Source organism: Heptranchias perlo, chromosome 36 (genome assembly GCF_035084215.1).
Source record: "Heptranchias perlo isolate sHepPer1 chromosome 36, sHepPer1.hap1, whole genome shotgun sequence".
Lineage (NCBI taxonomy): Eukaryota > Metazoa > Chordata > Chondrichthyes > Hexanchiformes > Hexanchidae > Heptranchias > Heptranchias perlo.
Window position 1 is genome coordinate 18,429,998 of NC_090360.1, and position 27,993 is coordinate 18,457,990.

Consider the following 27,993-nt stretch of genomic DNA (forward strand, 5'->3'; position numbering starts at 1 on the left):
TCTGGCAGCAACATAAACATTGATTCATCAAAAAAAAAATAATTTGTACCCAGAAAAATTGTATTGTAGCTCCCTCAATGCTTCAACTGGTTAATTAATTGATTAGATCAGCCAAGCAGACCAGGGTTCCCAGGTTTATTACCCGGTCTGTGCAGAGCTGGCTGGGGCGGTAGCGGCAATGTATAATTGACCTCTGCTCTGTGTTTGGGGATGCGGAAAATCAGCCAGGGTTCCCCGTCATGATCTCTATGCAGTGACCCCCTTACTCGAAGTGTGCTTGTGTGGGTATCGAGAGAGCAGGATCGGGCTCGGATGCTGTGCTATTTTCCCAATGAATGAGATGCTCTCATGGATTGTAATGCACCAAGACAATATTGCAGCCTATTCCTTGTGTGCATTTTGCTGCTCTTTGATGTGATGTCAGTTGCCAACATGCTTCACTTTCACGGAGTATATTTTTCATTGATGTCAGCAGTTTGTCGAAAATGCAAAGATAGGATATTAGCACAGCAGAGCACACAATTATAATTTGAGCAGTAGATAATACAGTGCATCAACAGATTGGAAGAAAAGATACATGTGATTGATTTTAGTATTAGTTACACCCCAGGTGCAGACAGGGCGTAACAGCTTGTAAAAATGGGCAGCAATCAGTCCCAATTGATCTCTGCCCATTTTGCTTGCCATTCATAATTCCAATGGGGCTTCAGGTAGGCAGTTGATGCTCCTGTGTGAAACAGGCAGCAGCTTTATTTAAAATTAGAAATGGGGTGTGGATGTCCTACATGCAATTTACTAATGTTTGTGCACACAAAATATCCAGTACGAATAGCACTGAAGATGTCCGGGTTTGCAGGGCGCTGAGAAATCTGGCAGGGGTTCATTTAAATGGCACAATATAAAGGGTTTAAGGCCATTCTGGACCATTTTAATTTTTTTTTTTGCTGGCCTTTGTGTCAGTTGTTTTTTTTAAAAAATCAAACACATTTTTGCCCTCAGCACCATTACTAGCAGCAGTGGGTTTCCCAATAGGAATATCCCTAACTGAAGTGTGAGGATAAAGAGGAGGACATCACGCGGGTCAGGCTGCACAAGAGGTGCTCTGTGCCCACTCACAGGTACCAGTGCACCCACATCGGCCGACAGAGGTGAGCATAACACACTTTGATCAATGATTGGTATAGGCAGAGGCTTCTATTGTACTACCGGGGTTAGGGATTGAAGCAGAGACCATGTCAACATTGAAGACTATGTTAGGTGAAGGATAGGGAGACAGGAATGTGGGATCAGGATTAGGACTTGTGGAAGTGCATGAAGGGATACTTGACCATATTAACTCTTTATTAATTTACATAATAGGTTTAGCCACAAGCACACATAGAAGCACAATTGTGTAATTACTTTTGAGCCTTGGCATGTTGATAATTAATTTAGTTGAACAAGTCGCCTAGCACAGCCTGTCCTCCCCCAAGATAGGGATGTAGCTAACTACAGGATATGATAAGAGTAGAATTAATAAATGGCCATGTAACAATGAGACTAGCTACAGCCCTACTGATAACGGGAGACAGGAATGTAAGGAGGAAGGAGATGACTAACATCTGCTCAGGCCTACATGCAAAGTAATAAGGTGGCTATGAGTGTTCGGGGGCAGGCTCTCTACTTGAGTGACCAACTACCTGAGCCAATAAAGAATGTATGTGTACGCCCATATTCTGTAACAGATGGGCGTTGTTTACTGAATTGTATAAACATGAGCTGTTTCATTGACTCGGAGAAGTTGTACCCTCAACCATTGTTTGAGGTACTCTTCCACTTGTATACAAGTTGGGGTTCAATAAAGTTTCTCTTTGTACTACTTTGGGTGTTAATGCATTTGTATAGTATTAAGTTTCGACAGACTATTGGAGGACAAACTCCGACACAGACAGGGTTGGGTTGAACAGCCTGTTTCCGTGTTGTAATTCCTACGTAATTCTATGTAAATCTCCTCTTTCCCAAGACGCTTCAACTTTATACTGTTGCAGCCAGTCCAACTGATCTCAAATAATCCACTGTGTTTACAACAGCCTGGCTAACTGTAGCGCCGCTGTTTTACTCTCCAGGTGGAAACTCGCTCCAGCCAGCTGCTGTTCACTGTAGCATTTAAAGATGGTCACTTTCTTCCAATCTGCATGTCTGCGGATGCGGCTGTAATTTTTTTGTAATCGGTCTCTCCACTATTAGTTTTAACGACAGAGGAGGAGTTAATAGGAGGGGTGGCCAAAAGCTTCGTCAAAGAAGTGGGTTTATAGGATGGTCTTAAATGAGGAGAGGGAAGTGGAAAGGCAGAGGGTTAAACCTCCCCGATGCATGTACCTGTTATTCTACATTACCAGTCAGCCACCTCACCTGTGTATACATATTATAGCACAGAGAGTCAGGGGGAGGTATGAGATGGGGAGGAAAAAGAAGTTAGTGAGCAAAAAGAAAGAAAGACTTGCATTTATATAGTGCCTTTCATGACCTCAGGACGCCCCAAAGCGCTTTACAGCCAATCAAGAACTTTCGAAGTGTAGACACTGTTGTAATGTAGGGAAACGTGTCAGCCAATTTGCCACACAGCAATGTGATAATGACCAGATAATCTGATTTTAGGTGTTGCGCTGTCGAGAGAATAAAACAAAAGCAATTTTTTCCGTTTCATATAAAACGTAGTGCAATGTTGTTAGTGCCAGGGAATAGAACACCTTCCTATTTCAGTCACCCCATGTTAGCAATAATACTCCCAGGTCAGATATTGCACAGATGCAAAATAAAGCCCTCTGTACTCCCCTCTCCTCCACAATGTACCTTTACCCCAACTTCAGAAGAGCATCCCTTACTCCACCAGTGTGACATTTTCTATTTAGCACATCAGCCTCTGAATGAGATGATAAATTTAGTGCCAAATTAGTAGTGGGTTTGTGATGGAGGAGTCAAGCGGGCTAGAAATTCTTTTTACATAGAAACCGTACAACTGCAGAGAGAGCCAAAGAGAGAGGCCTTTATCTCATTAGTCCGGGCCAGAATCAAATCCAGGTCCCAGAATTGAAAGGGCAATGTGTTGACCCAGCCTGTCATCCTTTCTCCAGAACCAAACAGCTGTTACAAACAGCATCCCCATTGCTTTACCCGCCCAGGCCACTGATGGAGACTGATGCCATTGTAAATCACTTCATCGTTTATTGGAACTTCTATTCCAATGTCCCTGCAGGAGTGAGTACTCAACTGGATTTTAAAAAAAGACAAATTTCAAAATATTGCAGAAGTGTCCTGGATTCACGAGCTTCTCTCAGGATTAAGTGGTGTGCAACGATCATACAGATCAAGCTTGTGCTTCAAGCCGAACCACAGTCTAAATCAGTTTTCCCTCTTTCACTCACAGATTGTACTGGGATTTCACTCAGCATGCATCCTATCACCAATTGGAGGTGTGAAAAGAACCTGTGCGCTTTCAAAAAGGACACAGGGGTTCAACAAGCTTTACATCTCCTGCCCTGACCCCCTCTACTTCCTCTGTGATACTTGTCTGACATCTAGTCTTGGATGAGCCACAAATTCCTCCAGTTAAACATTGGGAAGACCAAAGCCATAATCTTCAGCCCCCACCACAAACTCCATATACATGTCCTTGACACTGATTCCATCCCCCAATCTAGCCACTGCCTTAGGTGGAACCAGACAGTTAACAGCCCTATTCAACCCCAAGCTAAACATCTGACCCCGAATACTCTCCATTAGAAAGATCACCTACTTCCGTAACATCGCCCTCCACTACTCCTGCCTCTAGCCCTGAAACATTTTGTTCCTCTGACTCTGGCCTCTTGTGTATTTCACCCCCTCTCACCCCATCATTTGCAGCCGTGCTTTCAATCATCCAGCCCCTAAGTTCTGGAATTCCCTCCCTACACCACCCCATCTCCCTTTCCTTCTTTTAAGACCCTCCTTAAAACCCACAAATAGTGCCATTGGATATTTTACTTCTGCCCTGGTTCAACGCCTTATCCAAAATATGGCACCAAAGACAGTGCAACACTTCCACAGTACTGCACGGGTGCAGTGGGGGGATGCTGTTCTGTGTGTTTGAGCTGATGCAGAGTAAAGAGGCTTTGCTATACTTAACCTGGGAGTGCTTGATCCTGACGCTGTATGCCTGAAATAGGAAGTGTTACCCACCTTCTGTTTTAAGTTACATTTATTGGCAAATCATCTGCATTTCTACTTAATACACATTTAAAATCTTTTATCAATTATAACCTGGAAAACACCTTTGGCATGAGACTGCAAAAATACATATTCTTAGGAAGTGGGAGTCGTGCATGGGATATGAATCCTCGAAGGGGGCACTCAGCAAAAAAACAAAGTTTAGGAACCTCCATATGCTCTGTAATTTCCTTGAAGAATTTGATTAAATTAGTCCTGCATGGCCTACTCCTTACAAAGCCATGTTGACTATCCCTGAGAAGCTACTAATGCTATCCCTTATGGCTACTAGCAGTTTGCTTACTACTAATGTTTTTTTTTATTCGTTCATGGGATGTGGGCGTCGCTGGCGAGGCCGGCATTTATTGCCCATCCCTAGTTGCCCTTGAGAAGGTGGTGGTGAGCCGCTGCAGTCCGTGTTAGGAAGGGAGTTCCAGGATTTGACCCAGCAACGATGAAGGAACGGCGATATATTTCCAAGTCGGGATGGTGTGTGACTTGGAGGGGATCATACAGGTGGTGGTGTTCCCATGTGCCTGCTGCTCTTGTCCTTCTAGGTGGTAGAGGTCGCAGGTTTGGGAGGTGCTGTCGAAGAAGCCTTGGCGAGTTCCTGCAGTGCGTCCTGTGGATGGTACACACTGCAGCCACAGTGCGCCGGTGGTGAAGGGAGTGAATGTTTAGGGTGGTGGATGGAGTGCCAATCAAGCGGGCTGCTTTATCTTGGATGGTGTCGAGCTTCTTGAGTGTTGTTGAAGCTGCACTCATCCAAGCAAGTGGAGAGTATTCCATCACACTCCTGACTTATGCTTTGTAGATGGTGGAAAGGCTTTGGGGGAGTCAGGAAGTGAGTCACTCGCCGCAGAATACCCAGCCTCTGGCCTGCTCTCGTAGCCACAGTATTTATATGGCTGGTCCAGTTAAGTTTCTGGTCAATGGTGACCCCCAGGATGTTGATGGTGGGGGATTCGGCGATGGTAATGCCGTTGAATGTCAAGGGGGTAATGCAAATTCACAGTGCGAGGCTAACTGGTCTATAGTTAACCTGGATTAATATTTGTCACTTTGCAGTACTTTGATACAATTCCAGTTTCCAGTTTTAGAATATTTTGCTTAGTATATCTGTTGTTTTTGCACACCCTCTTCTGATACTCCCTTCTTTCATCTTCCTTTGTAACACAAGGGGAGCAGAGTTGAGCGCCTGTCATTCTTTTATTCTCTCATATGAGAATACCCCTTTGTCTTAGTGGCCCCACTATTTCTTTGACTATCCCCTTGTAGTATGCTTTAAATCCTCCCAGTCAGACTGTTTTAGCCTGTACCCTGTACATCCTGTCACTGCTGGCCTCAAGTGCTGTCTCCCAACTTTACCATGCAATTTATCCAGGTTGGGCCCCTCTTCATCTCTTTGAAATTTGTTCTTTAACAATCCAGTACTTGTTTTGCTTTCGTTTTTTCTTCCTTCTGAATTTCAGCCTGACTTCACTTCTTACTCCTAAGTTGTAACTTGTTTATCCTCGTATTTAAACTCTGTGTCATAGTGAACAATTTGCAGAGGTGAACTTTGTCACTCCTTTCATAATCTTGAAAGCTTCAATTAAGTCACCTCAAAATCTTTTTCCTGAAGAAAACAAACTGTCGAAACTTAACACTATACCGATGCATTAACACCCAAACCAGTAATACAAAGAGAACATTTTATTTTAACTTGGTAGTTGGTCAATCAAGTAATGAGCCTGCCCCCCCCCCCGAACGTCCATAACCCTTTATTACTTTGGCACATAGGCCTGAGCATTCCCATCCTCCCCACATTTCTGTCCTGTTTATCAGTAGGACTGAAGTCAGTCTCAAGGCCACATGGCCTTTCAAGAAACTGTATTCTCATTATATTTTTGTAGTCAGCAATACCCTTATCTGCTAGGGGGGCCAGACGGTACTAAGCACCTGCTCAGCTAACTTAATTATCAACATACCAAGGCTTAAACGTAATTACACAATCGTGCTTCTCTGTGTGCTGTAGCTAACCTATTATGTGGGTTAATATGGTCAAGTATCCCTTCATGCACTTCCACAAAACCCCTACTTCCTCAACCTTTTCTGATAATTTAAATTCCCAAGGTCCAGAATCATCACTGTTGCTCACTTCTGCACCCTCTAAAGGACAATAACAGTCTTTCCATGCATGTTTGAGTTTTGGTTGTTGTGGAATGCCTGATTTAATGCCAGCTACGGTACAACTTACAGTTCATGCCTCAGCTCCGTGAATTATTAGCAAGGGTGCAATTTGTTTTGAGCGTTTGGCCTGTTCCCAGTAGCTGTTCAATTTGGAATTAAATATAAACAACAATAAATTTTAAGGAGGAGTTATATTTCTACCTAGACTTCCCCGTGACAAACTGATTGAGATCAGGTACAGATTCAGTTGCCTTTTGCAGTGTGTTCTTGTTTTGGTTGGATTGAAGTAAAAATAAACTAAAATGTTAACTAATTGTGTTTGATAGTTTATTGATTGCCTATATAGAAAAAAGAATTTGCATTTATATTGCACCTTCCACGTCCCAAAGCACTTTACAGCCAATGATGTACTTTTGAAGTGTAGTCACCGTTGTAACTTAGGAAATGCAGCAGCCAATTTGGGCATAGCAAGGACCCAGAAACAGCAATGTGATAATGACCAAATAATCTTTTTTTTTGTGATGTTGGTTGAGGGATAAGTATTGGCCAGGACACCGGGGAGAATTCCCTCGCTCTTCTTCAAAATAGTGCCATGGGATCTTTTACGTCCACCTGAGAGGGCAGGTGGGACCTTGGTCTCATCCGAAAGATGGCACCTCCTACAGTGGAGCACTCCCTCAGTACTGCACTGGAGTGTCAGCCTGGATTATGTGCTCAAATCTCTGGAGTGGGGCTTGAACCCACAACCTTCTGACTCAGAGGTGAGAGTGCTACTTACTGAGCCAAGCCTGATTGCACATTCTTTGTGGGGGGGGAAGGGGAAGGATCAGTGCTATTGAAAACCAGTTGCCTGCAATAAGCCTTCTGTTAGTCTGGCTCAGCTTGCTGCTGTTTTGTCTCCAAGACTTACTCCTGGTCTTGCTGTCTGTGGGGGGATAGGCCTGGTCCACTTTTTTTGATGGCTGTCATTCTATCTGAGTTTATTTTGGTGTAGCCTTTGACATTGCTGTTATGAGCATATTATTTTCTCTCTGTCCCTCCCTTTGTGACAACAAGCTCCATATTAAACAACAGTTTGAGTTTATATGTCGCCTTTCACGTAGAAAAATGGTGTAATCAGACAAAAATGGATGCCCAGCCAAAGGAGTGGTGACTAAAGTGGTGACTAAAAGCTTGGTCAGAGAGGTTGGTTTAAGGAGGAATCTTAAAGGAGAGGGAGGTAAATTCACGAGTGAGAGTCCTGGACTGTTGCAGGCACGGCAAAGGGGGGAATGCACAAGAGGCCAGAATCGAAGGAACCTAGAGTTCTCTGGAGGGTTGTAGGGCTGTTGATAGTTACAGAGTTGTAGAGGAGCAAGGCCATGAAGGGATTTAATCCAGTGGCATTGCTGCTGAGTTTCTGTCTCTCTTGCCGTGATGAAACTGGGGATCCATGTTGCTGTAAAACCGTTGACAATTCAGCTAGGAATGCCTCCTCGTGAGGGTGTAGCACTGATATGCAAATACTTGTAAACAATTTTACAACACCAAGTTATAGTCCAGCAATTTTATTTTAAATTCACAAGCTTTCGGAGGCTTCCTCCTTCGTCAGGTAAATGTTCAGGAGCTCCTTGAAGTCTACGCATTTATACATCACAGAACAATACATGGTGTTTACAGACTGCCCCTGCAACTGCCCGTTGCCAAGGCAATCACCGTGTTCAGACAGAGAGGTGTCACCTGCAGAACCCCCGAATACACATTCAACAAAAAAACAAACAGGAAAAAAAAACAGAGAGAGGCAGAAACATCCGGAAGGCAGAGAAAGCCAGCAAATGACCCATTATATTAAAAACAGATAACATTTGTTCACTGGTGGGGTAACGTGTAGCGTGACATGAACCCAAGATCCCGGTTGAGGCCGTCCTCATGGGTGCGGAACTTGGCTATCAATTTCTGCTCGACGATTTTGCGTTGTCGTGTGTCTCGAAGGCCGCCTTGGAGTACGCTTACCCGAAGGTCGGTGGATGAATGTCCATGACTGCTGAAGTGTTCCCCGACTGGGAGGGAACCCTCCTGTTTGGCGATTGTTGCGCGGTGTCCGTTCATCCGTTGTCGCAGCGTCTGCATGGTCTCGCCAATGTACCATGCTCTGGGGCATCCTTTCCTGCAACGTATGAGGTAGACAACGTTGGCCGAGTCACAGGAGTATGAACCATGTACCTGGTGGGTGGTGTCCTCTCGTGTGATGGTGGTATCTGTGTCGATGATCTGGCATGTCTTGCAGAGGTTACCGTGGCAGGGTTGTGTGGTGTCGTGGACGCTGTTCTCTTGAAAGCTAGGTAATTTGCTGCGAACGATGGTCTGTTTGAGGTTGGGTGGCTGTTTAAAGGCGAGTAGTGGAGGTGTGGGGATGGCCATAACGAGGTGTTTGTCCTCATTGATGACATGTTGAAGGCTGCGGAGAACATGGCGTAGTTTCTCCGCTCCGGGGAAGTACTGGACGACAAAGGGTACTCTGTTGGTTGCGTCCCGTGTTGGTCTCCTGAGGAGGTCTATGCGATTTTTTGCTGTGGCCCGTCGGAACTGTCGATCGATGAGTCGAGCGTCATATCCCGTTCTTACTAGGGCGTCTTTCAGCGTCTGTAGGTGTCCATCGCGGTCCTCCTCGTCTGAGCAGACCCTGTGTATTCGCAGGGCCTGTCCATAGGGGATGGCCTCTTTGACGTGGTTAGGGTGGAAGCTGGAAAAGTGGCGCATCGTGAGGTTGTCCGTGGGCTTGCGGTAGAGTGAGGTGCTGAGGTGCCCGTCTTTGATGGAGATTCGTGTGTCCAAGAAAGAAACTGATTCTGAGGAGTAGTCCATGGTGAGCTTGATGCAGACGCTGCGACAACGGATGAACGGACACCGCGCAACAATCGCCAAACAGGAGGGTTCCCTCCCAGTCGGGGAACACTTCAGCAGTCATGGACATTCATCCACCGACCTTCGGGTAAGCGTACTCCAAGGCGGCCTTCGAGACACACGACAACGCAAAATCGTCGAGCAGAAATTGATAGCCAAGTTCCGCACCCATGAGGACGGCCTCAACCGGGATCTTGGGTTCATGTCACGCTACACGTTACCCCACCAGTGAACAAATGTTATCTGTTTTTAATATAATGGGTCATTTGCTGGCTTTCTCTGCCTTCCGGATGTTTCTGCCTCTCTCTGTTTTTTTTTCCTGTTTGTTTTTTTGTTGAATGTGTATTCGGGGGTTCTGCAGGTGACACCTCTCTGTCTGAACACGGTGATTGCCTTGGCAACGGGCAGTTGCAGGGGCAGTCTGTAAACACCATGTATTGTTCTGTGATGTATAAATGCGTAGACTTCAAGGAGCTCCTGAACATTTACCTGACGAAGGAGGAAGCCTCCGAAAGCTTGTGAATTTAAAATAAAATTGCTGGACTATAACTTGGTGTTGTAAAATTGTTTACAATTGTCAACCCCAGTCCATCACCGGCATCTCCACATCATGCAAATACTTGGCAGTGCTTCTTTAAGGAGCTCTCACTGGGATCACGGTGTTACCAATGACACAGATAGACATTAGTACAAAGAGGGGTTTGCCCCACACAGACATTAAACTTGTGAGTTGAGGGCGAGTCTGACCCTGGAGCAAATGGGAGTGAGATTTAACCTGCATTTAGACTATGACTATAGTGTTGGCGAGAAGTGATACCAATTCGCAGCAATGCTAGTTGCAGCATAAATGCATCCCTAATTCCTTGGCAACATTGCATCTCAATCTCGGCTGGAGATGGTGATGCTGAACTGTTAGCAATCTGAATTGAGTACATTATATATCTCTCTCTTGGCTAGTTAGGGGTGGTGTAATGCAACACTGAGCAGACTCTCTCTCCTCCCTTCCCCCTCCTAATTGCGGTGTTTTTTCAGCCTCAGCCTTCCTCCTCCCCCGTGTCCCTGTGTACGTTGCCCCAGTCACGTAGGCTCTCCGGCGCTGCTTGGTCTCGGTCCGGAGCGACCACACCGCCACCTCGCGGCTGCGATGCAGCGAGTCCCCGGCGGCCGCGACTCGCACTCTGTTACAGTGGCATTGCGAGCCTGGCAGAACAATACGAAACGCAATTTAAAAACGTGAGGCTGAAAGCGCACGAATGGCATTTAATGCGCTGCAGTTGTATTTTCTTTGACGGCGATGTGTGTCCCATGACTACAGTGAATGGCATCAAACTTTCTATGGTGTTCTAAATTCTGATTTATAACCCTAATGAGATACAATTTAGCAGCAATTTGCTTTTGTATTTCGTATTTTATTGCTTGACGTGACCCAGTTTTATTAACTTTCTGCAATAGAAGCGAGTAGGCGGATTCGGAAGGAAAAATCTCTCCAGTGAAGTTTTCTGTTGATATTTTCTCTCTCTCCATGTGAGTTCTGTATAGTGAGCTGGATGATTAAGCTTGGAACATAGGAACAGGAGGCGGCCATTCAGTTAGATCATGCTGATCTGCATCTTAACTCCATCTACCTGCCTAACAAAAAATCTTATCAGTCTCAGTTTTGACATTTTCAATTGATGGTACCTGGTGTTTATCAAATGAGGACTAAAGTTGTAAGTAAAACGTAAACTGCGGTCCTTCAATGCACTCAGAGGGCACAGTTTGTTTTCCAAATTGGAAGCGGTTCGCCATTTGTTCTTGCGAAATTTCGATACAGGCAAGACCAGGCCCAGCACAGTATGAAACTGAGCCCTTTACTTTCCGCCATACCGACCTCCCTCAGTTTTTAATCTTTGCATATCTGAAGGCGCCAAAATAAACGTTCAAAGACCATGTTTGCCGTGTGTTCTGTTTAATTCTTCACTTATAATGAAACAAAATCAAACAATAACTATCATCAAAGAAATAAAATGAAATGATAGAACGGTGAGCATCTCAATACACTATTGAGCAATAAGCGTGTAAAGCACACTGCACTAAGCATCTAAAAACGCACTGCAATAAGCATCTAAAACACTAATAAGCATCTAAAAACACTCTGCAATAAGCAACTAAAAATGCACTGCAATAAGCATCTAAAACACTCTGCAATAAGCAACTAAAAACGCACTGCAATAAGCATCTAAAACACTCTGCAATAAGCATCTAAAAACACTCTGCAATAAGCATCTAAAAACGCACTGCAATAAGCAACTAAAAACACACTGCAATTTGTTAGATGCTAATTGTATTGTGAGCATCTCAAAACAGTGTGATAGGTGAGCATCTAAAATATAATGCACACTTTTAAACCATGACCACACTCTTCACCAAACCTAGCTGTGATGTATTTTTAATACAACTACCATGAGCCCAACTCTTGTTTAAACGCAGCCACCTGCTTTATTTTTAAAAACAACCCTAAAGCAGGTATCTGGACCTGCCTGTTTCTGTTTCTAAAAAAGAATATTTAGTTTTGCACAGGATCAGTGGAAACTCACACATGGCTGTGTAACTTACATAGGTTAGGGGATTGGGCCTGTGTGTGTGCGTGCGCGTGAGCCATATGTCCATCAGTGTGAATAAGTGCAGTGTTATGAGTATTGGTTTGAGAAGTTCCAGGCATATTTATGCATTATAGGGGTACCCACTAAAGGTTAAGATCAAGAGAAGGACCCAGGAGTCATAACGGTGCACAATGCAGTGTGACGAGGCCGCTGGGAAGGCAAATAGGGGTTCAAGTTATAGAACAATACAGTATAAAACTATGGACACTAAACTTAGGCTTTACAAGGTTTTGATATGGGTTACACTTGGAGTGTTGTCTGGTTTTGGTCACCACACATGGCTGGCGATTATTGAGTCCCTGGAGAAAGTACAGAGGTACGGTAGCATAGTGGTTATGTTACTGGACTAATAATCCGGAGTCATGAGTTCAAATCCCGCCACGACAGCTGGGGAATTTAAATTCAATTAATTAATTAAATAAAAAATCTGGAATTAAAATACTAGTATCAGTAATGATAGCCATGAAACTACCGGATTGTCGTAAAAACCCATCTGGTTCACTAACGTCCTTTAGGGAAGGAAACCTGCCGTCCTGACCCGGTCTGATTTATACATGACTCCAGACCCACAGCAATGTGGTTGATTCTTAATTGCCCTCTGAAATGGCCTAGCAAGCCACTCAGTTGTAAAATCTCGCTACGAAAAGTCGTAATAAGAATAAAACTGGACAGACCACCCGGCATCAGACCACTAGGCACCGGACACAACAACGGCAAACCAAGCCCAGTCGACCCTGCAAAGTCCTCCTCACTAACATCTGGCAACAGCCTGACATAGCCATACTCACAGAATCATACCTTTCAACCAATGTCCCAGACTCTTCCATCACCATCCCTGGGTATGTCCTGTCCCACCGGCAGGACAGACCCACCAGAGGTGGCGGTACAGTGATATGCAGTCAGGAGGGAGTGGCCCAAGGAGTCCTCAATATTGACTCTGGACCCCATGAAATCTCATGGCATCAGGTCAAACATGGGCAAGGAAACCTCCTGCTGATTACCACCTACTGTCCTCCCTCAGCTGATGAATCAGTCCTCCTCCATGTTGAATACCACTTGGAGGAAGCACTGAGGGTAGCAAGGGCACAGAATGTACTCTGGGTGGGGGACTTCAATGTCCATCGCCAAGAGTGGCTCGGTAGCACCACTGCTGGCCGAGTCCTGAAGGACATTGCTGCCAGACTGGGCCTGCGGCAGGCGGTGAGCGAACCAACACGAGGGAAAAACTTACTTGACCTCGTCCTCACCAATCTACCTGTCGCAAATACATCTGTCCATGACAGTATTGGTAGGAGTGACCACCACACGGTCCTCGTGGAGATGAAGTCCCGTCTTTGCACTGAGGACACCATCCAACGTGTTGTGTGGCACTATCACCGTGCTAAATGGGATAGATTCAGAACAGATCTAGCAGCACAAAACTGGGCATCCATGAGGCACTGTGGGCCATCAGCAGCAGCAGAATTGTATTCCAGCACAATCTGTAACCTCATGACCCGGCATATTCCTCACTCTACCATTACCAACAAACCAGGGGATCACCCCTGGTTCAATGAGGAGTGTAGAAGAGCATGCCAGGAGCAGCACCAGGCGTACCTAAAAATGAGGTGCCAACCTGGTGAAGCTACAACTCAGAACCACATGCATGCTAAATGGCGGAAGCAACATGCTATAAACAGAGCTAAGCGATTCCACAACCAACGGATCAGATCAAAGCTCTGCAGTCCTGCCACATCCAGTCGTGAATGGTGGTGGACAATTAAACAACTAACGTGAGGAGGAGGCTCTGGAAACATCCCCATCCTCAATAATGGCAGAGTCCAGCATGTGAGTGCAAAAGACAAGGATGAAGCGTTTGCAACCATCTTCAGCCAGAAGTGCCGAGTGGATGATCCATCTCGGCCTCCTCCTGATATCCCCACCATCACGGAAGCCAGTCTTCAGCCAATTCGATTCACTCCACGTGATATCAAGAAATGGCTGAGTGCACTGGATACAGCAAAGGCTGTAGTGCTGAAGGCTTGTGCTCCAGAACTAGCTGCGCCTCTAGCCAAGCTGTTCCAGTACAGCTACAACACAGGCATCTACCCGACAATGTGGAAAATTGCCCAGGTATGTCCTGTCCACAAAAAGCAGGACAAATCCAACCCGGCCAATTACCGCCCCATCAACCTACTCTCAATCATCAGCAAAGTGATGGAAGGTGTCGTCGACAGTGCTATCAAGCGGCACTTACTCACCAATAACCTGCTCACCGATGCTCAGTTTGGGTTCCGCCAGGACCACTTGGCTCCAGACCTCATTATAGCCTTGGTCCAAACATGGAGAAAACAGCTGAATTCCAGAGGTGAGGTGAGAGTGACTGCCCTTGACATTAAGGCAGCATTTGACCGAGTGTGGCACCAAGGAGCCCTAGTAAAATTGAAGTCAATGGGAATCAGGGAAAACTCTCCAGTGCCTGGAGTCATACCTAGCACAAAGGAAGATGGTAGTGGTTGTTGGAGGCCAATCATCTCAGCCCCAGGGCATTGCTGCAGGAGTTCCTCAGGGCAGTGTCCTAGGCCCAACCATCTTCATCTGCTTCATCAATGACCTTCCCTCCATCATAAGGTCAGAAATGGGGATGCTCGCTAATGATTGCACAGTGTTCAGTTCCATTCGCAACCCCTCAAATAACGAAGCAGTCCGAGCCCACATGCAGCAAGACCTGGACAACATCCAGGCTTGGGCTGATAAGTGGCAAGTAACATTCGCGCCAGATAATTGCCAGGCAATGACCATCTCCAACAAGAGAGAGTCTGACCACCTCCCCTTGACATTCAACGGCATTACCATCGCCGAATCCCCCACCATCAACATCCTGGGGGTCACCATTGACCAGAAACTTAACTGGACCAGCCATATCAATACTGTGACTACGAGAGCAGGTCAGAGGCTGGGTATTCTGCGGCGAGTGACTCACCTCCTGACTCCCCAAAGCCTTTCCACCATCTCCAAGGCACAAGTCAGGAGTGTGATGGAATACTCTCCACTTGCCTGGATGAGTGCAGCTCCAACAACACTCAAGAAGCTCGACACCATCCAGGACAAAGCATCCCGCTTGATTGGCACCCCATCCAGCACCCTAAACATTCACTCCCTTCACCACCGTCGCACAGTGGCTGCAGTGTGTACCATCCACAGGATGCACTGCAGCAACTCGCCAAGGCTTCTTCGACAGCTCCTCCCAAACCCGCAACCTCCACCATCTAGAAGGACAAGAGCAGCAGGCACATGGGACCAACACCACCTGCACGTTCCCCTCCAAGTCACACACCTTCCCGACTTGGAAATATATCGCCGTTCTTTCTTTGTCGCTGGGTCAAAATCCTGGAACTCCCTTCCTAACAGCACTGTGGGAGAACCGTCACCACACGGACTGCAGCGGTTCAAGAAGGCGGCTCACCACCACCTTCTCAAGGGCAATTTGGGATGGGCAATAAATGCCAGCCTCGCCAGCGATGCCCACATCCCATGAACGTATTAAAAAAAAAAGGACAACCAAAACATGCCCACTCTTAGGTCGGTGCCACTTTGGCTGAGTTGGAGCGCTCTCCCCTCTGGGTCTGAAGGTCATCGATTCAAGCCCAACTCCACGAAATCTAGGGTGACCCTAAAGTGCACTGCTGAGGGAGTGCTGCGTTGCCGGAGGCTTCCATTCCCAAGGGAAGTTGAGACAGAACGCCCAAATTATCCTGATTGGCTGCACCCGCCAAGATGTCACCCACCATGTCTGTCGATGTTGCACCGACTGTGGGCAGCTGTCTTCACAGGGTCTGGTGCAGCTGAGAGCTAGATGCAAAGATGTGCCACCTGCTGCCAGAACGCCTGCAAGGACCATGTAACTTGGCCTGGCACTGCCAGCTCCAGCCTCCACCTCCTTGCAGGGATGCTGCAGTGCTGATCTATAGAAACGGTGCCATTGACTGGCAAAGAGGCCTACCCTCCTCATGACCGTCTCACATGGAACCACCTCCACTTCAACAGTCATCGAATGGAGTCAGCTGCTAGGCTGTACTGTCACCTGCCTGCAGACTCGTGCACCTTGGGTTACTTTTCCCCTCATTTTTGCATGTCACTTCTTAGTCCTCCACCCCTTCAGCCAACACTGGCTGGTGATGGGTCGGGATGCCTTTTGAGCTTTACCCAAGGCTTTCAGAATTTTTGTCACCCTATTCCATGTCCGTTTAATTTCGCCCATCCCTTTAAATTTCTCTAGTCTGCAATTTTCTGCTCCCATCACTACATGCTCCATGCACCCAGAGCTATGGATTGAGCTTAGTTGTGATGCCCTGCACAGTTGATTAGCTTGCCAATATAAACAGTCTCAGCTCACACACTTGAACAAGAGGACTGCCAGCATAATTGGAAGCTACGCCAGCAAGAGTCAGCAGGATTAGGGGAGAAAATTAGAAAATAAATCGTCATGCGTTCTGATAGCTGTGTGCTGTTAGCTTGTGTGTACTGTGTGTTGCCGGTCACCTCATCTATATTGCTGTAGTTTGTTAGTTATTCAGCTGTGTTTTCATCATCCGCAATAACTACAATACTACAATCTTGTCCGTCATTGTGGTGGCATTTATGGTATTGGTATTAGTTTTGGCCCTGTCTTGCTGTACTGTCATGTGTATTATACGGTGATGTGTTTCAGAAAATACAGGGAAATACATTGGTGCATGTTATAACAAACAAGCAACACCTTGTATTGCCGAGTATCCTTCCAATTGATGCAGCACAGGGACACAATCAATATTGCTTCAGTGTGGCTGTCATGCAGAGATAATGCAGAATTGGGAAGAGGGTTAATAAATGCCCAATTGCACACATACTTTGGTGAAACCTATGTTGATATGTTTTCTCTTTCTCCATTCTAGGAGCCGGTAGTGTTGACGGATACTAACCTGGTGTACCCAGCACTGAAATGGGACCTCGAGTACTTGCAGGAGAATATTGGAGAGGGGGACTTCTCTGTTTATGTTGCCAAAACACACAAATTCTTGTACTATGATGAAAAGAAAATGGCTAACTTCAAGAACTTCAAACCAAAGTCTAGACGGGATGAGATGAAATTCAGTGAGTTTGTGGAAAAGCTTGGTAAAATCGAACAAGGTGACGACAGGTAAAACAGGAACAGACGAACTTCCTAGTGTGCAACTAAGGCACTTTAATGCAAGGCCTGTCGGAAAACATAGAATAATTTTACATGTAAAAGCTAATTGATTCTGGACAACGACAATTGAAAGGAAGAAAGAACTTGCATTTATATGACCTCAGGACATCCCAAAGCGCTTTGCAGGCAATGAAGTACTTTTTGAAGTGTAGTCACTGTGGTAATGTAGACAAACAAGGCAGCCAATTTGTGCAAAGCAAGGTCCCACTAACAGCAACACGATAACAACCAGATAATCTGTTTTAGTGATGTTGGTTAATGGGATAAAAATTGGCCAGGACACTGGTTGAACTCCCCTGCTCTTCGAATAGTGCCATGGGATCTTTTATATCCACCTGAGAGGGCAGACGGGGCCTCGGTTTAATGTCTCATCCAAAAGTTAGATAGACAGTTATTGTACTGCGTGTTTATTTTAACCTTTTTTTTCCCTCTCCTCAAAAGATTAACCCATGCAGAAGTATGTTCCATGGGCACCATCAGGCCTATGATATTTTCCTCTCAAGACCATCTCTGAGCCCAGATAAAGAATATCAGCAGGCTAGTTGACCAACTGGGGCATCACAGCTGCACCTAGTCTTCCATGCCTGGTGTCCACATGCAGTGGTGACTTGCTACCCATCAGGAGTGCAAACTCTGGTTGTTTGTTCAAACCCCCACCCCCCGCCCGCCACCCCACCCCCCCTCCCCATCGCCAAGGCCAATTGTACTATTTAGCACTGTTAACCTGGCTGAGACAACATAGAGCTATGATTAAAAGCTGGGACTTTCTGGTATGTATCACTCAGTACCTCATCAGGTAGATGAGGATTTCCACATCGTTCACCTGAGGAAGGAGGAAGCCTCCGAAAGCTTGTGAATTTAAAATAAAATTGCTGGACTATAACTTGGTGTTGTAAAATTGTTTACAATCATCAGGTAGATGCATTTACCTGAGTTATGGGGAGCAGGTTTATCCGTCCCTATCGGAAACGCATGTCTTTCCACCTTTTCTAAATAACAGCATAGAGTTTTATAGTGGAAAATGTTCTAATAATGTTGATGCAAGCATGTGCCAGAGAATTGATTTAGTGTCTGTATTGAAAGTGCTTGGCATTGTTAGCTTATCCTATCTACTGCATCACTTGTGGCCGTGTATGGTTCTAAGGATGCTTTTATTTTATCACTAATTGGCTGCTGATGATCTTTCATTGAGTTTCCACTTGGTGGCTTGATTAAAACGTGTGATTTAGCAAAGTGGAGTTGAGTTATGGCCTTCCCATACTCAGAAAGAAATGTTATCTTCCACATTTGGCTTCCGCTGAATTTCCTTGCTGTGAGTGTTGCCACGGCAATGCTGGCCAGCCAGTTGCAAACTCCCTGATGTGATGTAGGGTGCGAATGTGGATAATACTGTCACTGAGCAACTTGCAGGGCCACATCCAGGAGATTCAGTGTTGGGGAGGGGACGTGGAGAGTGGTGTGTGGTGAAACAAGTATCTGCTTTAAAAAAAAATCTACTCCTATAACTTACTTTGAAATTAAATGGTGCATCAAATAACTTTGGAAACATGTTAATAAGCGAGTAAAGGACATGTAGCTTTCTGTACGCGTAGAGGTGCTGCAATTGACCTTGGTGTTCCCCGAAAGGGGGAGTGGAAATCAGCAACGGTTCCAGTCCCTAATGACTATCCAAGGACCCTTGCTAGAAATGTGTATGTGTACGATGGGATCGGGCTTGGCTGTGATAACACCATGCGCCTTCCAACACTCAACATTCTATGCTCTTGAATAATGGTTCCATGGATAAGTTACCAGAGCCAAAACCTTCAGCAGACAGAAAGTTACCAAAGAAGTAACGTTTACCTTTTTTGGTTTTTTAAATTAATCGCAAGTTATGCTAATTCTGAGCTTCTACCCGCAAGCAAGATTTTTATTTGAAGGATTTGTATTCACATCTTATTGTGGTGCCTTTGTTCAGTTAATGTGACTTTAACACATGCTAAGTGAATTAATGCACACAAATCAAATCAGCAGATCATTAAAAAGCCCACCGTCAATGACTTGTGATCACGGGTTTAAATACACGTATAAAGTTAAGAAAATATCGAATAAAAATGTTACAGAAGTTCATCATTTTAATTTTGAAAAGACTGTGCTGCTGGTGAGACTTTGCAAAGAGTTAGGCAACTACACATCCATTTTGGGCAGCACCTGGAATGGCTGTAGTGTTGGACCCTGATCAGTGTTTCCTTGACCGGAGGTCCAACCAGTCCCCATCCACCACCACCCTCCTCCGCCTGGCTGAACTTGTTCTTACGTTGAACAACTTCTTTGACCACTCACTTCCTCCAAATAAAAGGTGTCACTATGGGAAGCCGTATGGGTCCCAGCTATGCCTGCCTTTTGTGGGATACGTGGAACATTCGTTTTTCCAGTCCTACTCAGGTCCCTTCCCTCACCTCTTTTTCCTGTACATTGATGACCGTATCGGTGCCATTTCCTGCTCCCGCCCCGAACTGGAAAATTTCATGAACTTCGCTTCCAATTTCCACCCTTCCCCCAGCCTTCACATGGTCCATCTCCGACTCTTCCTTCCTCGAATTCTCTATCTCCGTTCTGGGGCTAGACTGTCAACCAATATCTATTATAAGCCCACCGACTTCCACAGCTACCTTGATTACTCCTCCTCTCGCCCCACTTCCTGTGAGGATCTATTCCCTTCTCCCAGTTTCAGCATCCCCGTCACATCTGTTCTGACGATGCTACCTTCTACACCAGTGCTTCCGATATGTCTTCCTTTTTACTCAACCGAGGATTCTCCTCCACAGAGCCCTCGACCGTGTCCATCCTATTTCCCATACTTCTGCCCTCACCCCTTCCCTTCCCTCCCCTCCCAGAACGATGATAGGATCCTCCTTGCCCTCACCTTCAGCCCCGCTAGCCTCCACATTCAACATATCATCCTCCACCATTTCCGCCACCTCCAGCGCGATCCCACCACCAAACACATCTTCCCCTCTCTTCCCCTTTCAGCATTCCGAATGGACTGCTCTCTCTGTGACACCCTAGTCCACTCATCTATCACCCCCAAAACCCGCTTCCCACCCACGGCACCTTCCCATGCGAGTGCAGGAGATGCAACACCTGCCCCTTCACCTCCTCCCTTCCCGCCGTCCAGGGCCCCAAACACTCCTTCCAGGTGAAACAGCAGTTGTACTTATTTCAATTTAGTATACTGTATTCACTGCATACAATGCGGTCTCCTCTACATTGGGGAGACCAAACGCAGACTGGGTGATCGCTTGGCTGAACACCTGCACTCTATCCCCAAACGTAATCCTGACCTGCTTGTCATTTTAATTCTCTGACCCCTCTGTCCTTGGCTTCTTATTCTGTTCCAATGAAGCTCAACGGAAGTTTGAGGAACAGCACCTCATCTTTCATTTAGGCACTTTACAACCTTCCGGACTCAACATTGATTTCAATAACTTCAGATCATAACCACTGCTCCCTTTTTTTTTACAGCAAGTGCTGGTAATGGTTCTGCTGCAGCCATTTACAGCTACTCCTGACCAACCTTTTGTTTCTTAACCTGTCCCATTACCACCTTCCTTGCCTTGCACCATCATCCCTTTTGTCATTTAATCTCTCTTGCCCTCTACCCTATCACAGACCTTCCCTTTTGTTCTTTCCTTCACCCCCCTGCTCCCCCCACTTTCCCTGGCTCTGTACTTGCTTAAAAACTTCAACTCTTTCAACATCTTCCAGTTCTGATGAAACGTCTTTGACCTGAAACATTAACTCTGTTTCTTTCTCCACAGATGCTGCCTGACTTGCTGAGCTTCTCCAGCATTTTCTGTTTTTATTTCAGATTTCCAGAATCCGCAGTATTTTGCTTTTGATTCAGCGTTTTCACTCGGAGCAGGGAGAAGCCTGCCCTTTGACGCTCTTATTGAAGTTTTACGCCTCTGTTGTTTATCTCCCATTGTCAGCAGCCATTCTACTTTCCTCTCCTCTGAAAAAAATTTTGGACCTCATTGTTAGTCAGGCACTGCCCCCCATGATTCTTCATGTTTAATCGTTATCTAGTTTTTTTTTTTATTTCAGTTGTTCTTTCTAAGGTTTTTGACAAAGCTCTTAAGATTTTTTTCCCACTGTTTCTGTGGTGTTGATACTACATTTTTGGAATATGAATGTTTGTCTCATTGGTTCAGCCATGAGACGATTTGGTGGCGATGCTCTGATCAGAGTTCTGTGACCACCCTGTCTACAGCATCGATTAGATTTTTTTCTTTATTCGTTCATGGAATGTGGGCGTCGCTGGCGAGGCCGGCATTTATTGCTCATCCTCAATTGCCCTTGAGAAGGTGGTGGTGAGCCGCCTTCTTGAACCGCTGCAGTCCGTGTGGTGAAGGTTCTCCCACAGTGCTGTTAGGTAGGGAGTTCCAGGATTTTGACCCAGCGACGATGAAGGAAAGGCGATATATTTCCAAGTCGGGATGGTGTGTGACTTGGAGGGGAACATGCAGGTGGTGTTGTTCCCATGTGCCTGCTGCCCTTGTCCTTCCAGGTGGTAGAGGCCGCGGGTTTGGGAGGTGCTGTCGAAGAAGCCTTGGCGAGTTGCTCCAGCGCACCCTGTGAATGGTACACACTGCAGCCACAGTGCACAGCGGTGAAGGGAGTGAATGTTTAAGGTGCTGGATGGGGTGCCAATCAAGCGGGATGCTTTGTCCTGGATGGTGTCGAGCTTCTTGAGTGTTGTTGGAGTTGCACTCATCCAGGCAAGTGGAGAGTATTCCATCACACTCCTGACTTGTACCTTGTAGATGGTGGAAAGGCTTTGGGGAGTCAGGAGGTGAGTCACTCGCTGCAGAATACCCAGCCTCTGACCTGCTCTCTTGTATTCACAGTATTTATATGGCTGGTCCAGTTAAGTTTCTGGTCAATGGTGACCCCCAGGATGTTGATGGTGGGGGATTCGGCACTGGTAATGCCGTTGAATGTCATGGGGAGGTGGTTAGACTCTCTCTTGTTGGAGATGGTCATTGCCTGGCACTTGTCTGGTGCGAATGTTACTTGCCACTTATCAGCCCAAGCCTGGATGTTGTCCAGGTCTTGCTGCATGTGGGCACGGACTGCTTCATTATCTGAGGGGTTGCGAATGGAACTGAACACTGTGCAATCATCAGCGAGCATCCCCATTTCTGACCTTATGATGGAGGGAAGGTCATTGATGAAGCAGATGAAGATGGTTGGGCCTAGGACACTGCCCTGAGGGACTCCTGCAGCAATGCTCTGGAGCTGAAATGATTGGCCTCCAACAACCACTACCATCTTCCTTTGTGCTGGAGGGTTTTCCCCCTGATTCCCACTGATTTCAATTTTACTAGGGCTCCTTGGTGCCACACTCAGTCAAATGCTGCCTTGATGTCAAGGGCAGTCACTCTCACCTCGCCTCTGGAATTCAGCTCTTTTGTCCATGTTTGACCAAGGCTGTAATGAGGTCTGGAGCCGAGTGGTCCTGGCGGAACCCAAACTAAGCATTGTTGAGCAGGTTATTGGTGAGTAAGTGCCGCTTGATAGCACTGTTGACGACACCTTCCATCACTTTGCTGATGATTGAGAGTAGACTGATGGGGTGGTAATTGGCCGGGTTGGATTTGTCCTTTTTGTGGACAGGACATACCTGGGCAATTTTCCACATTGTCGGGTAGATGCCAGTGTCGTAGCTGTACTGGAATAGTTTGGCTAGAAGCACGGCTAGTTCTGGAGCACAAGTCTTCAGCACTACAGCTGGGATGTTGTCGGGGCCCATAGCCTTTGCTGTATCCAGTGCACTCAGCCGTTTCTTGATATCACGTGGAGTGAATCGAATTGTCTGAAGACAGGCTTCTGTGATGGTGGAGATATCGGGAGGAGGCCGAGAGGGATCATGCACTCGGCACTTCTGGCTGAAGATGGTTGCAAATGCTTCAGCCTTGTCTTTTACACTCGCGTGTTGGACTCCGCCATCATTGGGGATGTTTACAGAGCCTTCTCCTCCTGTTAGTTGTTTAATTGTCCACCACCCTTCACGACTGGAAGTGGCAGGACTGCAGAGCTTTGATCTGATCCGTTGGTTGTGGAATCGCTTAGTTCTGTCTATAGCATGTTGCTTCCGCTGTTTAGCATGCATGTAGTCCTGAGTTGTAGCTTCACCAGGTTGGCACCTCATTTTTAGGTACGCCTGGTGCTGCTCCTGGCATGCTCTTCTACACTCCTCATTGAACCAGGGGTGATCCCCTGGTTTGTTGGTAATGGTAGAGTGAGGAATATGCCGGGCCATGAGGTTAGAGATTGTGCTGGAATACAATTTTGCTGCTCCGATGGCCCACAGCACCTCATGGATGCCCAGTTTTGAGCTGCTAGATCTGTTCTGAATCTATCCCATTTAGCGGGGTGATAGTGCCACACAACATGTTGGATGGTGTCCTCAGTGTGAAGACGGGACTTCGTCTCCACGAGGACTCTGCGGTGGTCACTCCTACTAATGCTATCATGGACAGATGCATCTGCGACAGGTAGATTGGTGAGGACGAGGTCAAGTACGTTTTTCCCTCGTGTTGGTTCGCTCCCCACCTGCCGCAGGCCCAGTCTGGCAGCTATGTCCTTCAGGACTCGGCCAGCTCGGTCAGTAGTGGTGCTACCGAGCCACTCTTGGTGATGGACATTGAAGTCCCCCACCCAGAGTACATTCTGTGCCCTTGCTACCCTCGGTGCTTCCTCCAAGTGGTGTTCAACATGGAGGAGGACTGATTCATCAGCTGAGGGAGGACGGTAGGTGGTAATCAGCAGGAGGTTTCCTTGCCCATGTTTGACCTGATGCCATGAGATTTCATAGGGTCCAGAGTCAATGTTGAGGACTCCCAGGGCCACTCGCTCCTGACTATATATCACTGAACCACCACCTCTAGTGGGTCTATCCTGCCGGTGGGACAGGACATACCCAGGGATGGTGATGGAAGAGTCTGGGACGTTGACTGAAAGGTATGATTTTGAGAGTATGGCTGTGTCAGGCTGTTGCTTGACAAGTCTGTGGGACAGCTCTCCCAATTTTGGCACAAGTCCCCAGATGTTAGTGAGGAGGACTTTTCAGGGTCGACTGGGCTTGGTTTGCTGTTGTTGTGTCCGGTGCCTAGTGGTCCGATGCCGGCTGGTCCATCCGGTTTTATTATTATGACTTTTTTTAGCCAGATTTTAAAACTGACTGGCTTGCTAGGCCATTAAGAATCAACCACATTGCTGTGGGTCTGTGGTCACATACAGGCCAGACCGGGTAAGGACTGCAGGTTTCCTTCCCTAAAGGACATTAGTGAACCAGATGGGTTTTTACGACAGTCCGGTAGTTTCATGGCTACCATTACTGATACTAGTTTTTTAATTCCAGATTTTATTTAATTATTTGAATTTAAATTCCCCAGCTGCCGTGGCGGGATTTGAACTCATGACTCTGGATTATTAGTCCAGGCCTCTGGATTACTAGTCCGGTAACATAACCACTATGCTACCGTACCCGTATTTAAGAGCACAGACGCCCACCAATAGTGCTTGCTGCTATAACTTCCAGTTCGAGACTCTAAGAAGACTCATCATAAACATTTGAAATACTCGAGATCCTGAAAGAAAGGATGAGATAGCTTATTTCCTCCTGCACTAACAGTGAGACTTAAAGTACTGGAAGCACTCCAGTGGTGGGCACCTCTGACAGTATTACAGAGGTAGAAATAGCCCGACTTTCTGGGGTTTGGAGCCTAGTTGCGGTTGAGCAGGAGACTGAGGTTGAACACCATCAAGAGTCAAGAAAAACGAAAGACTTGCATTTATACAGCCCCGTTCACCACCTCAGGTCGCAGCAAAATGCTTTCCAGCCAATGAAGTATTTTTGAAGTGTAGTCACTGTTGTAATGCAGGAAATGCAGCAGCCAATTTGCGCACAGCAAGCTCCCACAAACAGCAATGAGATAATGACCAGATAATCTGTTTTTAGTGATATTGGTTGAGGGATAAATATTGGCCAGGACAGGAAGGGAGATGGAATCGGGGACAAGCATGCGAAGCTTCTGACCGGGATTAAACAGGATCTCCTTGGTGTTGCCAATGTAGAGCTGAGGTCCGTGATCTCAGTCTAAATACCCATGATATACATAAATTGCTGGTTAAATGGCTTACATAAACTGCTGGGTAAATTATGCATTATAACAACATAGTGGAAATTAGTGCTTGTACTGAAGGCAGCAATGATTTCCCTACATTGTTGTCCTGTACACAGTAGTCTGGGCCTTTTACAAACTTCTGTACAGCTTTTGACCAGTTGCTAATTCAAATTTCTATCACCGATTTTGTTCCAGATCACTTTTATTTTGAAAGATATGAGTGATTATTGGTAAATCATTTCAAGGGTCCACTCCTTCTTCCCCAGTCTTAATGTCTGACTTTTCCTCTCCTGTAATCTGTGGTTGAAAGAGATGCAGAGTGTGAATATGCCTTCATGTGTGGGTGGGAGGTAGAAACTGCGAGAGATTACAGTCTGCAACTCACTTCCAGGTATCCATTATTTTATGTGCCTTTGTCCCCCTGTATTTTCCTCTTGTAAACAATTTTACAACACCAAGTTATAGTCCAGCAATTTTATTTTAAATTCACAAGCTTTCGGAGGCTTCCTCCTTCCTCAGGTGAACGATGTGGAAATGTTCACATCGTTCCACATCGTTCACCTGAGGAAGGAGGAAGCCTCCGAAAGCTTGTGAATTTAAAATAAAATTGCTGGACTATAACTTGATGTTGTAAAATTGTTTACAATTGTCAACCCCAGTCCATCACCGGCATCTCCACATCATGTATTTTCCTCCAAAGTTCTTGCAGCAGGTCCAAGGTTACAATGCTTTCCCCCTTTCATTACAGGTTTTATTTACAACAAACACTGAATGACACAGTAGGGAAGAAGATTGTCATGGATTTCCTGGGTTTTAACTGGAACTGGATTAACAAGCAACAGACAAAACGGAACTGGGGGCAGCTCACATCCAACTTGCTTCTTGTAGGAATGGAAGGTCAGAGGTCACTCCCTCTAGGGTTATTCACACTTGTACTCTTATCCTTTCACTTTTTAGATTCTTAAAAAAAGCTTTAATCTCTTTCATTGAAATTTCAGTCGTCTTAAGGGACGTTCTATCACAATAATAAAGTCATTTATTTGTTTATGAGCAGAGAGGTATTATTTCATTTTTTGCTATTCGAGGGGTGAAATTCCCACATTGACTAATGTCAGCGAAAATGTAAATGTGAGTATGAGGTCTTCAGAATTGAGAGAGATTTTGATCTTGTAAATAGGGAGAAACTATTTCCACTGCTCAGTGAGTTGGTAACTAGATTTAAGGTCATCATCAGCAAGATTGAAGGGAGAGGCTGGGAGAATTTTTTTTTAATGTAGAGAGTTGAGTTGAAGTGGAATGCCCTACCAGAAAGTGATGGAATCTATGATAGCTTTTAACTGGGAAGTGGATAAATATTTGGAGAAGGAAAATTTAAAACGATTTAGAGAAAGGTCAAGGAATTAGGTGGAGAGCTCTTTCAGAGAGCTGGTACAGGTGCGATGGGCCGAATGGTCGTCTGTGCTGTAAAATTCGATGATTCTATATGGCGGAAACAGTAGAGTACAAACAGAGGAACTCGCACAAACTCTACAATGCTCTGGTCAGACCACATCTTCTGTATTGTGTCCAATCCTGGTCACTGAGACCCAAAGGACTGGAGGCAGTTCAGAGAAGAGCCTCAAGGTTGTCAGAGGACCGAAATGTGAGGAAAGACTGAAGAAACTTAGGCTTTTTCAGCCTCAAGAGGGGGGTGACTGCAGTTACCTTGTGTAAGATATGTATATGTAAGATAATAAATGGTATGGAAAAAATAGATCCAGAAAATTGCTTCAAACTAAATTGTGAGAACAGGATAAGGGGACACAGGGACAAACAGGTAAAAGGCAAATGTACAAATGATATCAGGAAGTTCTTCACACAGAGTGATAAACCCGTGGAATGAACTTCTGGGTAGACTAGTGAAGATGAAAGTGCTCATACTATTTAAGAAGCAATTGGATGCTGCAATGGGGCAACTGTGGGGTTTTTATGGATCGATAAATTTAAGTTGAGCCGAACTTCGAATAGCCTTCCTCATCTGTACTTATCTCATGATATTTGTGAAGAGAAGGGAAACTTTTAGCCCTTTAGATAAACTGAAGAAGTAATGCCAATCCAAGCAATGTCCATTGCGATTATGGCAGGTCACTCTGCCCCTGATGATTCAGTTGTTTTCTTTGGATAATTCACATTTTTTTAGTGCAATCATTTGAATTAAGCAACTTTGAGTTAAAAGGATTAGACCTTAAATGTACTTTCTTGTGATACAGTTGCAATTTCTGACATCTGTTTAAATTTCTTCTCCATTTCTTTGTTTTTCCTTTCCTTTTTACAGGAAATGTGACACCAGCACACTATGACGAGCAGCAGAACTTTTTTGCACAAATTAAGGGTTATAAGCGTTGTATTCTCTTCCCACCTGATCAGTTTGATTGTCTATATCCATACCCAGTCCATCACCCTTGTGACAGACAGAGCCAGGTAAGGTGTTCTTTAATCAATAATCCAATTTGTAGTAGCTACCTGGAGGTAGCCCATTGAGGTAGTGTTAATTTTACAAAGTAAGCTATGAGGAAAAGGACTACGTGAACTCCTTGCATTTAGCAATGGTACTCTCAGTGCTGATCTAATCTGATGTGATCTGTCAGTGCATAATAGCAGCCAGAGAAATCTGGCGTTTCCCTCCCTCTGTGCCTTCACTTGGTGTTTTCTC

The 27,993-nt window shown here is 45.7% G+C and overlaps 1 protein-coding gene across 1 annotated transcript in view; it reads left to right on the plus strand.

The window, feature by feature from the left end:
• hif1an (hypoxia inducible factor 1 subunit alpha inhibitor) overlaps positions 1-27,993 on the plus strand; it is a 47,580-nt gene that overhangs the window by 9,953 nt on the left and 9,634 nt on the right. Inside the window, exons 2-4 of the mRNA XM_067972666.1 lie at positions 16,835-17,079; positions 26,050-26,198; positions 27,616-27,761. Coding sequence (XP_067828767.1) covers positions 16,835-17,079; positions 26,050-26,198; positions 27,616-27,761 — 540 coding nt within the window. The remainder of the gene's footprint in view (positions 1-16,834; positions 17,080-26,049; positions 26,199-27,615; positions 27,762-27,993) is intronic.